The 13164-nt window shown below is 37.4% G+C and overlaps 1 protein-coding gene across 6 annotated transcripts in view; it reads left to right on the top strand.

Moving 5' to 3' along the window:
• Positions 1 to 13164, top strand: part of LOC122809137 (plasma membrane calcium-transporting ATPase 3) — a 4021470-nt gene that overhangs the window by 1212738 nt on the left and 2795568 nt on the right. For all 6 annotated transcript variants that reach the window (XM_044080406.1, XM_044080412.1, XM_044080407.1 and 3 more), the window contains one exon: positions 5294 to 5551. In XM_044080406.1, coding sequence (XP_043936341.1) covers positions 5294 to 5551 — 258 coding nt within the window. The remainder of the gene's footprint in view (positions 1 to 5293; positions 5552 to 13164) is intronic.

Raw genomic sequence — 13164 nt, 5'->3', positions numbered from 1 at the left:
ATAAACATGTAAAAAAAAAAGTAGATTTTTGTGGGGGGGGGTTTTGTTTTTTTTCTTTTTGATGTTTGGGTTTTCAGAAACTTGATCATATGGTCTCATATGTATGAATGTCGAGCTTCTGCAAACTCAAATCATCTGACATAAATCCGAGAGGAGGTCATCTTGGTGGGGAGAAATCCTCAAAAAAGAAAAACCCCAGCATTGTCATCTAAAACATCAGCCATTTGATTCACCCCAATGCCATACACATTTTCCTGTCGCTCCCACTTTATATGCATATTAGTAGCACCAGGTATAGGCTGGCTTTTGATCTCACCACAGCCACCAGAGTGTTCACAAAATGTTTGGCAGTGGTGGTGGCTCACCTCAGACTGCACAGGTTACAGATATTCTGTTATCTAAAAGACTGGCTCCTTCCCACATCAGCCATTGATCTACTGGTGTGTTGCAGGGTCTTTTTGCTTCACCTTGCCCAGCAACTGGGAATCACAATCAATCTACTCAAAACATAACAGGAAGAATATGTTGCATGCCACCTAAATACAGTTTCCCAAATTGCCAAACTCTCCCTTCCAGATTACTCTCTCTACATCAAGCAGCTTCAAAGGCTCTTTACCAACCTTGTCCTCCAGGAAAAAATTGTTCTTTGTCTTTTGGGGTTGACGGCTGCAGCTATCACTATAGTTCCAGAAGCAAGATACTACATGAGAGTTCTACAGTGGATCCTTGCAGTCCAACAGTCCCAAATGTTTCTTCCCCTTTATGAGCGCATCTGCCTCACACAGATATACAGGAAACACATCACCTGGTGGTTGCTCAAGCTCACAATGTCGTGGGAATTGACCCTTTTCCTTTCCCATCCCTGGTAACATTGATAACTACAGACGCTTCCCTTTTGGGAGGGGGGTCATTTCTAAGGGAAGCTGGTTTAAGGTTCATGGGTTACAATGGAGTTCAGACTTCACATCAGTATCTTGGAGATGAGGGAAGTTCTCCTAGCATTGCAGGCCTTTCAGGACTCCCTACCTAAGGGTGTGATTTCATTTTAGTCAGACAACATGGCTGTTGTCTGGTACATCAGCAAACGGGGGAACCCGCTGTTACCCTCTATACAAAGAAGCCATGAGAGTGTGACAATGGAAGATGTCCTTGCATCGCTTTCTAATCGCAGTGCACATCCTGGGGACTTCTAATGTAATAGCGGACAAATTGACAGGTCTATCCTTCTACCTCATGAGTGGTCTCACAATCAAACAGCAGCAACACAGATCTTCAGTCACTTGGGATAACCTTGCTACAGTCTTTTTGTCTCATACCTAAACAACAAGTGTAGCAGTTACTTTTACCTGATCCCACCACAGGGTCAATCACCGAGGGTTACTCTAGGTCACAAATGTCCCCTGGACCTTCTTTATACTACCCTTCCTCTGATAACCACATTTCTTCAGAAAGCCAGAAGGTGCAAGGCCAAAGTGACCCCCTTTTGGCCTCAGCAAGTTTAGATCCCATTCCTCTAGCTTCATCTAATTTACCTGCCCTGGGTATTGGACCTTGTGCATGGCTTCTTCATCACCAGTCTGGTCAGTCTCACCAGGACTTAAAAATCTGAAGTTAACAGCATGATTCTTATGGTGGCCAGAGATGCCAGGCTGTCTATACCTGTTATTCAAACTTTATCCTATTCCCAAAAGCCCAGTACTAGAACGGTCTCATACAGTAAATGTAAGAGATTAACTATATGGGTGTCCTCTAAAAGTATAGACCCATTTGCAGCCCCTCTTCCATCCACTTTAGATTTTTTAGCAGTATTGTTTCACAAAGGGTCTATCTTCTTCATCATCAAGATACAGTTGGTGGCAATCGTAATTTTCATGTAGTACAAAACAAGGTGTCTATTGCTTCCTTAAAGGTCTCCAAGACCTTTGTGAAAGGAATCTTCCTTTTAAAACCACCAGTCAGGGGTCCTGTCCCTTCATGGGATATCATTTTCAAGCTATAGATGCTGACAAAATATCTATTTGAACTGGCATCTTCAGTTGATCTAATGTTTTAGATCCTGTCCCTAGATGGGATATTACTATCATGCTCCAGAAATTGACAAAACCTCTGTTTGAACTAGCCTCTTCAGTGGATCTAATGTTTTTTGTCTTAGAAAACTATATTTTTGGTGGCGGTTACGTTGGCAAGCAGGATTTCTGAGTTACAAGCCTTATCTTGTAAACCCCCTTATCTCATTTTACATAAAGACACGGTTTCTTTGTCAACTAACCTCAGTTTATACTAAAAGTGGCTTTTGAAACAAACCTGAACCAAACCATCAGTCTACTTGTGTTCTTTGTAAAATATTCCAACAGAGGAGCATATGTTTTGCATTTGCTAGATGTTCATTGAGTAATTTGTTTCTGCTTGCATAAAACAAGAGATTTCAGGAAGTCTGATCAGCTTTTTCTTGCCTTCTGCAAAGCTAAATTTGGTCAAGTCGTGTCTAAAGTTACCATGTCCAGGTGGCATTCCAGTTGTATAATCTTTCTATACAGTCAGTTGGTTTTGACATTACAAGGTTGCTGCTTCTATTGGCTTTTTTGGGTAGGGTACTTATTGATGAGATTTGTACTATAGACACTTGGCCTACTATCCACACCTTTATATTACACTACAAACTAAATGTACAGTCAAGGGCTCATACATCCTTTGCTTCCACCATTTTTGTGAATATCCTTCCTTGATACCACATCAGTGTTTTGGTAGCTTGGGAATCTGTCCAAAAGGTTGAGTAGGATGAAAATGGACAACATCAGGTACAAAAGTTATGTTCTTACCATAGCTCTCAATCCATGTTTTCTTTTCACCCGATTCAACATCCCTTCCTCCATTCCCCAACCAAAACTGTCCTTTAGATCCTGGTCGAGTGGTTGGACCTGAGCATAGGCCTTGTCTGTGGACAGCCCCTCTCTGGTTGTCTGTCACACTGTCATCTTTGCCTCTTTCATGTCAGATAAGACTATGTAGGTCATTGTTACTGAATGTTGTATTCTAGCTGTAAGCAAGCAAACTCCATCTGTGGTACTCTGAGAAAGGGAGGGAATAGTGGGTAGAGGGAGGAGTCAGAGCCCTAGATCCAAGGTCTGGAAAGTGCCGAGGTCAGATCTGATTGGATCCAAAAACCCAAAGGTCGAACCAGGCAAAAAACAAGACAACATGGATCTAGGGTTTTAGTAAGTACATAACTTTCGTTATTGCTACAAGTAAAAGTTTCTTTACCCCTTTGGTAGCAGATATAAGATGATAAAAATTCATGTCAATACTTGATGAATTTCAGGTGCTGCTGAACTGTTTCTCATACACTTTACTCTTGGTTTGTAAGAGACCTACCATGATTGAGGTTAAATGATTTGCTTGTTTTTTTTTAGATTTTTGCGTCTGTTAAATAACATGTTGTTCACTTGGTTAAGGTTATTATGCGGTCTCTTGATCGGAATCACTTGCTTGTTTCTAAAAACTCATCTTTAAGTTCTTTAATATTTACTATGCCTTTTTAATTTTTTTTTTCTTGTTCTCTAATTCGTCTGTGGTCCTATCTCCAGTCCAGTTTGCTTATTTTGCCTAGACCGTCTGTATCCTCAAACACTTGGAGATGATAATGAGACAATTGAAGTGGATTGTAGGAGGTGTTGGAAGGTAATTTTGTATGCTACTTTTCTCCCACTGGGCAGAAAGCTCATTACAGTGCTCACTGCATTGGACCCGAATCATATGCACGCTTTTGGAGCCCAGTGATTCCAGCTAAAGTGCACATGCATACCCTTTTTTTTCCATATGGGTGTCAAAACAGCTTATTCCAAGCACCTAGCAAATATTTCCAGCATTAAGGAAAGGTTGAGAAAACTGAGGCTGCTAGTGTGAGATATTTGGAGGCTATAAAATGTCTTTGTAAGATTTTTTAGCAGTTGAAAGGTAACTTAAGAGTGTATGTGTCTGATTCCTGATAATAGCTTTGAAAGTTATTTTGAACTGCTTGACTAAGTATTTTGGTGATTTTGGTTATGACAGATCAGAAATCAAAGGCTCACAAACCAGCTTCTTAGTCTCAGCTGTTTAATAACAAAACTCGATTAGACTGCCATTGTAGTTGCTGAAAATATCACTTTTGCAAAGGGGAGAGCTCTCCTGCACCTTCATGTGGAGAACTATTCCCCAACTCCCTCTTATTAAGTATAGTAATTCAATTATCATACAACAGCAAAAGAAGAAAATGCTGTAGTGCCTACTTTCCAGCAAGATTACCCATGAGCAAACATAACTTCAAATAAGTGTGACCGAGCCAGAGATCAATTGATGGAAAGCCATTTTGTTGTGCTGTAGTATGACTGCATTACCAATGTGTGAATTTCATTTTTTTTTCTTTTTTTTCTGATGATTAAGGTGCACAACATTTTGATTATGTAGGAATTCAGTTTTGCCTCATATTGATGTTTCTTTTATTTTTATGACACGGGTCTTAGAATAGTGCTACTTGTTTATAGTCTGTCAGGTACTTGCTGTATTTCCAGTTGACCAGTGCTGAGTCTTAAGTTTCATTAGTAATTTTAGTACTAAGACATTTATCTAATTTAAAGGAAGTGTATTGATTATCGACACTACTGTGAATATGAAGAAAAAGGAAAATAAACTTGAACATTGATGTGTGTTCAAGTATTAAACTGAAAAAAAAGGTTCTTACATAAAAAATATACATCTGAGTTTAGAAAGTCTGTGCTAGCACAATACAAGAATTGTGGTTAAAACTGTAATATCGGGACATATGTCAGATGAAAACAAAAATGAAGTTTAAGCACCTAAATTGTTGCAGTCTGAAAGCTGAACATTTTCATTGCTGTAGAAGACAGGAGTTATACTGGACCCAGTGTCTGACTTTTATCAGAATTGAGTAGTTTGCCACACACAATTCTGACAGTCATATTGATTATATAGTAACAGTAAATCTTCTATAAGTGATGAGTCTTGTTACTGAAACTCTAGAGAAATGTGCTTTTTATGATTGTATTTGCATGTTTCTGCGATGTGCATCACTAGTATTGACACACACTTCTGTTTACAAAGTACGGACCCTTAAAAAATCATGCCAGAAAGAAAATGCAGTAGTGTATAAAACTGGTTGTCCCTGCAGATGGTAAATATACAGTGCTACATATACCATATAATTTTTCTTTTTTATATGTCAGAGTATATTCTGTGAAATGTAATTAATATTTTCATGGACTAATCCAGTTTTTCTCTTCTCCTTTCCTTCAAGCTTGTGGTAATGTATCAACAGGTGCAGAGGATGAGGGTGAGGCCGAAGCAGGCTGGATTGAAGGAGCTGCGATTTTGCTCTCAGTGATCTGTGTGGTGTTGGTTACAGCTTTCAATGACTGGAGTAAGGAGAAGCAATTCAGAGGCTTACAAAGTCGAATTGAACAGGAACAGAAGTTCACTGTGATCCGTAATGGCCAAGTTATCCAGATTCCTGTGGCAGAACTCATTGTTGGGGATATTGCTCAAGTGAAATATGGTAAATCTTTATGGCACTACTGCTTGTCTTTTCCTCAGTGATTTAATGATTTTGTCACATAATACCCAAGTCTTATGATTCTCCACAGTGATTTGGATCTGCATAATATGCTGATAAATTAAATGGCAGCAAACAGTAGACTGACAACCTGTGATTCAGTCTGGAAGCAGAACCAAAGTGCATCATTCCTTCACTGTTTTAAGATCTTAAACTTATAATGATACAGTAGTAGTGTGTGTGTGTGTGTGTGTGTGTGTGTGTGTGTGTGTGTGTGTGTGTGTGTGTGTGTGTGTGTGTGTGTATGCGCGCACATGTGTGCATGTAAAGTTGCTTGTTAGCATAGTCTTGCAACATGAATCAAAGTTTTCCATTGTTTTGCTGCCTTCTGTGATGGAATTTTATGCCAGTTTACCATAATTCGGTACTCGATTTCTTAACATACCATAAGGATTGTAGTGTCCGTGCCCCACTAAGTTTCACTGACATACCATACTATGCTATTCATGGCACTGGTTGATAAAAAAACACAGGGAAGGGTCACTTCCATATGTTTATGTTTATACACAGCAAACTTCTGCTTTCCCACTGATGGGGGGGCATTATGTGCTACTGAATGTTGTTTAGATGCCAGTTATGTTCCATTGTAGCACTCCAAGTTTGCCATTAATCTAGTTTGTTGAAGTTGCACCCCAGTGCATCTGATTCCCATTTGTTGCAGCTACACAGCAGGTCAGATATGTGAAATTTGTCATCTTGAAGAAGATCTAGAGAAGTAGATATAAGAGACAGAAATCAAGTGGAGGAGAGCTAGAGACTGCAGTATTGTATTGTATATCCCGCTCTATTTTTATTCTTCTTCTTCTTCAAGTTTTATATCTTAATTTCTGGGTCTTAATATGGATCAATCTAGAAAAGCATTTGCAGCGAACTAGGACAACAACTTTAGTAGCTAGATTAAGTGCTTCAAAAAGTCATATTGTGTTTCTCTTTCACTAAAGATAAGAGTTTTTGAAATGTTCAGTATGTTATCATGCCCAATAGTGTGTTGTGTCAAAGAAACTCTGAGAACCTAGATAAATGGGGTCTATATTATGTTATCAACCGCTTAGCTTGATGAACGCCTAAACATCGACAGCTAAGGGTCGAAAACTGACAATCTAGAACGGCCAGTTAAGCGAATTCTTTCACGGGGAAAGAATTCGCTTGACCATGTCAAACTAACATAAATTTCCAACCCGTAAAAAAAGTGGGGAGCTTCGCCCAACACACCCCCCGATTTAGGGGGCTGTGCCCCCCACACCCCCCTAACTAAATATACCAACTCTGTGATCGCTCTACATTGGGGAAAGGGCAAATTCCCGACAATGACCACGCAAATTCTTTCCCGGTGAAGAATTTCACTTAACTGGCCATTCAAGATTGTCAGTGTTCGACCCTTAGCTGTCGGCATTTAGGCATTCGACAAGCTTAGTGGTCGATAAGATAATATAGACCCGATAAATGCCTTTGCTTTATTCTATGCCAGCTTTCCTCACTGATAATCCATGTAGTACAAGCCAGAGTGCAAAGAGTTATTGTTGTGAAATTCTCACTTTGTTTTATTGTGTTCTTCTATTTGAATAAAACAGGATAAATCCCATAGTACATGGAAATATATATATATATATATATATATATATATATATATATATATATTTATATATTTATATATATTTAAATATCAATATACGCGCGCACACACACACACACATATATATATATATATATATATATATATATATATATATATATATATATATATATATATATATATATATATATATATATATCAATACACACACACACACACACACACACACACACACATATAGATAGATAGATAGATAGATAGATAGATAGATAGATATATAGATAGATAGATAGATTTACTAAAAAACATGAATTCTTCCAAGCTATGAAACTGAATGCAGCTTTCTGCAAAAAGTGACTGGTTGAACTGAGCTGCAGAATTTTAAATCTCAGATTTAAAAGTCATATAGTTTGTTTTTCCACTTTTAACAACACTACTTGCCAAATTGTTTATGGCCCACCATTTGTGATTTACTTAGATATCTTTCCCAACTGTGATTGCCCATGCGTGACCCACAGGTAAAGTGATCTTTGTATCTTTTTTCTACAAACAGTATTATCTTTTTTTTTCTGAAGCACTGACTATAATTTCAGTATGAAGTAGTTCACACTGCGTATGACATTGCAGTGCTAACTGAACACTGATAGCATTTTGTTTCATAAAATATGTATGTACATGTTTAGATTGTGTGGCTAAGCTATTAGGATTATCACATACAGCAGGTGTTAACTATGTCTTTCTTAATAGTGTCAGCATTTCCTGTTTCAATTTGGACTTCTGACTAGAGCTCATCTGGTGTAGTGCATCTTGCCTTTGTTTCATTATTAATGTATTGTCTTGCCTGAGTATTTTATTTACTTATTCATTGACATTTGTTAACTGGGCTAGTCCAGCTGAACCAGTGGCCCATTTCCAGTGGAGACCTGAGGAGAAAAGCTCCAGTTACAGAACAGTTTACAGTATAATAAAAAATTCATACTCCAAGATAGTAAAATTAAAATACAGCAGGTCAGAAAATAAAGAGTAAGAAAACATATGTATAATAATATACAAGTAGCATTGTACAGACATGTACAGCAGAATATGAGCTTTCAATTTTGTGAGGTTGAATTTACCAGATAAATATCTAGTAGGTTTATAAGTTAATAGGCTGAGACTAGTATAAATACACATATGATGGGAATGAATTGCAAGAATGTGGTGGGGTTAGGTAGGGTGCTGATAGGTGTAAGTCTTGGTGTTAAGTAGGTGCAGTTTGAGTTCTTTTTTAAAGTGTAATGGGTGGTTAATGGAGTATATGTGTATAGGAAGTTTGTTCCATGCTTGGGCCACAGAGCATTTATAAAGTAGTTTGCACACATTTTTCTTAGGTTGGTAGATATCCAGGAGTTGCTGGTTTGAGTATTTGTGTAGATGTTGCAGCAGCTTACAGCCTTTGGGTATAAGCAACATTTTCAAAGATGCCACCTCACCACTGAGAAGGAACTTCAAATAAATGACTAAAGGAATAGCTAAGCAAATAATATTAGCATAATATGTCAACAGAGACAGCTAGTACACATTAAGAGGCTACCATAATAGGAGACTTAAATGAATGTTGCAGATAAACAGAAGCAATGGAAGTATGAAAACAGGCTTGTCAGAAAAAGATTGCTAGGATGTTTATGCAGTAGTTGACATAAAGAACTAGAGTAAATTAAGATTCTTGAGTAACAATAGATAATTTTATATGTAGACGAAGAAATAATGGATAGTGTTGCTTATAGGTCAAGGTTTTAGTATAGGTCCAGGAATTTGAGAAGTACATCACTGTAAAGTACCGTTGATTACCTTAGAACTGCTGTTAATCTCGTTTTTGGTTGTCTTAATGTTTTTCAGTGGACTACTGCTTGAGATTTTTAGCATGGCCTTAACCACCTTGCCCATGCTTTAATTGTGATACCATGACATATTGCCTTTCTTAAGTAACCTTTCCAGCTTTCAAATATTATGTGATAGACCTCCCCATTCTACTAGTATACATGTAGCATATTGTACCTATAATCATGGTGTCCTCGATGAGTGAATCTGAGTCACATATATCTGTGATGGATCTTTGTCAGAGTCATCATGATAATCTGTTCTACAAATGTTAGCTGTAGAACATGAGGACTGTTGAATTTTTTTCCCCACCCCATATATCTGCCTTTCTGAATCCTCTAGGTTTTCTCAGTATGGGTCATCATCTGGTTCATTACTCAGTAAGCGCTCTGTGTAAGCTGAAAAACTTAGGGAATACACTGAGACATATGAAGAAATGATTCAAAACAAACAGTTTAGGGATAACCCAAATCAATTCTACAGGGAGCTGGGAAAGAAAACAGCAATAGCTGAGATGCCACTAAGAATAGAGAAAATGAATGCATTCTGGAGAAATGTCTATCAGGACCCAGCTGAGCACAATAAGAAGGCTGAGTGGATGAAAGAAGCAAAGGAACATTTAGGATATTCTGACATAGGAGATGTGGATTGGAATGAAGTAACTGCTACAGAGATAGAGATGAAGTTAAGAAAGGCTCCCGAGTGGAAAACCTTGGATCTAGATGCTGTATCTAACTTTTAGTTAAAGGTATTGTCATCTTTGCACCATGATTTAGTCTTGAGTAAAAACTATTTATATATACATCCTAAAATGGGACTGGCTGTCTAACAATGGGAAGAAACATACTCATACTTAAAAGTGAAGCTGAAGATCATCCTAATAACCATCAACCAATGACTAGTCTCCCAACAACGTATAAGCTATATACAGGAATTGATGCAGATATACAGTCATTTACAAAAAAATTGAGCCATGGCCATAGAACAGAAGTGGAAAATAAGATATTTATATGTAACAAAGGATCATCTTGTTAAACAAAGCTATAATGGAGACCTGTAAAAAGAAAAGGAACCTCAGTATGGTATGGATAGATTACAAAAAAGCATTTGATAGTATTCTGTATTCCTAGATTATGCAATGCTCACAGATGTAAAAGATCCATCACACATTGGTAAATTTTAAGAGGCAGATTGCTAATTCAGGGTGTAGAATTCCATTGTGGACTATTTCAAGGTGATTCTTTATCATTACTGTCAAGGTATCTAAAAGCCTAAGTATTTGGAGAAATTAATCCTTTCACTCTTTTGTTACCAGATCACCTGCTCTCAGTCCTGTCACAGATTCAGTCTTACTTCAAAAAAAATCATCAAGTCACAGGTGATCTCATTTACTTTTTATGGATGATCTAAAACTGTGTAGTTCATCAGATAAACACCTAGTAAAGAGCAGCTACAAGTTATTAAAACCTCCTCAGATGACATTGTATTGTCATTTAGTCTTGACAAATGTGCAAAAGCAACATTTGAAAGAGGAAAACTGAAGACTTGAGAGCATATAACACTTGGGAAGGAATGTGATATAAAAGATTTGGAACAAGAAGGAGTGTATATATGTATATATATATTGGAATAGATGATGGGGCAGCGATACAGCATGAAAACATTAGAATATTAGAAGATTAAAATTAATACTAATAAAGCTCAAGCTATAAAAAAAACTTGCACTTCCTGTTTTAACTTACAGCTTTAGAATGATTGACTGGCCAAAATAAAGGTGGCTAAGCTTGGCAGTAAAACATGAAAATTGTTTCATACTCACCAAATGATATACAAGAGCTAGTGTTTGCCTAGATTATACAATTCTCAGTCTGAAGGAGATATGGCTTTGTTGAAATTGACTATACATATAGGTGATTGATGACTGAGGAATTGCATATGTACTTGTTGACATCATTGGATCCAAACATGTTGAAAGTTCTAAAATATGAACAAAATAAGTTTAAGATGACCTCTTTGCTTAGGTTAGCAGAAGTTTTCAGGGGAAAAAAAACAGGCATGGAAATCCAACTAAATACAGATAAAAAACAGATGGCAACAGAAAGTGCAAAAAAGGCAAAATAAAGAATACAATGAATGGGATCAGGAAAAAAGAAGAGGTAAATGGAAAAATCACAATTATATCAAGAAGTATAGAGATCTGCTGAAACAGCCACATGTTGACCAAGAGTTGAGATGAATTTTAATCATGGTTCACAAAATCCATAGAAAGAGTAGGAGATACAGACAAATGTAGGGTTTTTGGTGCAGAACTAGAAACAGTTACTCATCTTGTTGCAGAATATGGTGTACTTGCTCATGGCTGAAGGTATGTATACTGAAAGACATGTGACAAAGTTGTTACATCGGAGACTTTGTAAACATTACAACACAGAGGCAGCTGAGAGACACTGGAAACATGAACCACAGATGATTGCTGAAAATGATGAAGTAATGATTACATGGAATCATCCCATGCCAGCACCCAAGAAGGTAGAAGCAAACAGACTGTATATTGTAGCTAGAGACAAAGGGAAAACAGCTTTGATTATTGAACTTGCTACACCCAGTGACGAACTGAAAGACATACATTTTTAAAATATCGTGACTTGCAAGCAGAAACTAGAGTAATGTGGAATAGGAATACACAGTTCAAGTTATAGTAGGAGCAATTGGGCTAATAAAAAAAAGACTCTTCAAACATATTTAAATAAGTTACTGATAAAAATAACCCCTTATGAACTGCAAAAAGAGGCAACTCTGGGTACATTGTGGGTGCCGAGAAAATCACTTGTATCAAATTTGAAAGACTGAGGCAAAACTGATTTCATGAACTTTAATAGTGCCCTGACTTAGGAATTGGGTCCATTCCTGTCAATGTATGTAAAAGCCTAAGCATTTGGAGAAATTAAACCTTCTACTCTTTTGTTACCAGGTCACCTCTTGTCAAATCATTGGTTCCTCCTGCATCTTTGGCCTTCTTTAGCATTTTAGGAGCATGGCTGGTCTGTCATTCTGTCAGCCATCATGAGAATACATTTGCACTTTGTTGCATACTGACTATCCTGGTTACACTAGTAGCATTTTAGCTTTAGAGCTTTCAGAGTACTGTGTCTGACTACTTGGTTTCTCCCTAACTCCTGATGCAAGACTTTTGTATTGTGCTTGGCATTAATAACTTAGGTATGACTGCTAGTTTTGTTTTGAATTGCCTGAACTTGGGATGTTCCTAGGGCTCACTTCATTTCTTTCTGAGGTCCGGCAATATCTTGGAGGGATTGTTTTTCTTTCCTTGTCTTTTTTAACGTAATGTTTAACTTCTGCATGATCATTTTCCCTCAACACATTCAACCTAGAATGTGTGGCTGGGGTCATGTCTTGAAGTTTTAGTCTTGTAAAAATCTGTGTCTTCTACAAATCTGTGAAATTCTATCGAGGAACCACTGAACCACTGTCCAGAATTAGTTGATCTGGCATACCAAGGCATGCAAACATTAATTTCTGAAATTTTAGTGCAGTAGCATTGCTGCTGTATTCTTTGTCTCTTTCAGAAACATAACATCTGATGTTGTAAATCTTTATTCATTCCTTACTGTTAGGACTTTGGTTCCGTCCTCAGAACCGACATGGCCTTTACCAAGCTTGCATCAGTCAAAAACTCTCAGCTAAGACCTACCCACAATACCCTTCTATTAGTCTCTCCAGATCTTGTTTGCTGTGTTCTTGTCAGACGTGCCAAGCCTTCTCTCAAGCTAAGTGTAGTGTTTTTGTGCTTTATCTATATAATTACCTTCCTCTAGTCAGTTTTCCCTTAAGATTATTTCTTCGTCTTTAAATTTATATACTTTCTTACCCAAACCTACCCTCTACCTTCGGTAGTTCTTTTCATACCATCGTCGGTACTGTCCCTCTCTTCTACCTTTAGTAGGTCCTTTCCCTACCACTTTGTGGTATTTCTTAGTACCATTGTTGGTACTCCTATTTTTCTATCTGTTAGAAAAGAAAAAAAAAACTCTTCTTCTATAACCTCGCTGTTGTTTTTTGGTTGGTTAAATTGTAGTTTAGTACTATAGTGTTTGTGTAGTTT

The sequence above is a fragment of the Protopterus annectens genome, chromosome 8.part0 (genome assembly GCF_019279795.1).
Source record: "Protopterus annectens isolate FY-2018-M chromosome 8.part0, PAN1.0, whole genome shotgun sequence".
Classification (NCBI taxonomy): domain Eukaryota; kingdom Metazoa; phylum Chordata; order Ceratodontiformes; family Protopteridae; genus Protopterus; species Protopterus annectens.
Note: the sequence above shows the minus strand (reverse complement) of the source record. Positions and strands in the feature narration are given on the sequence as shown.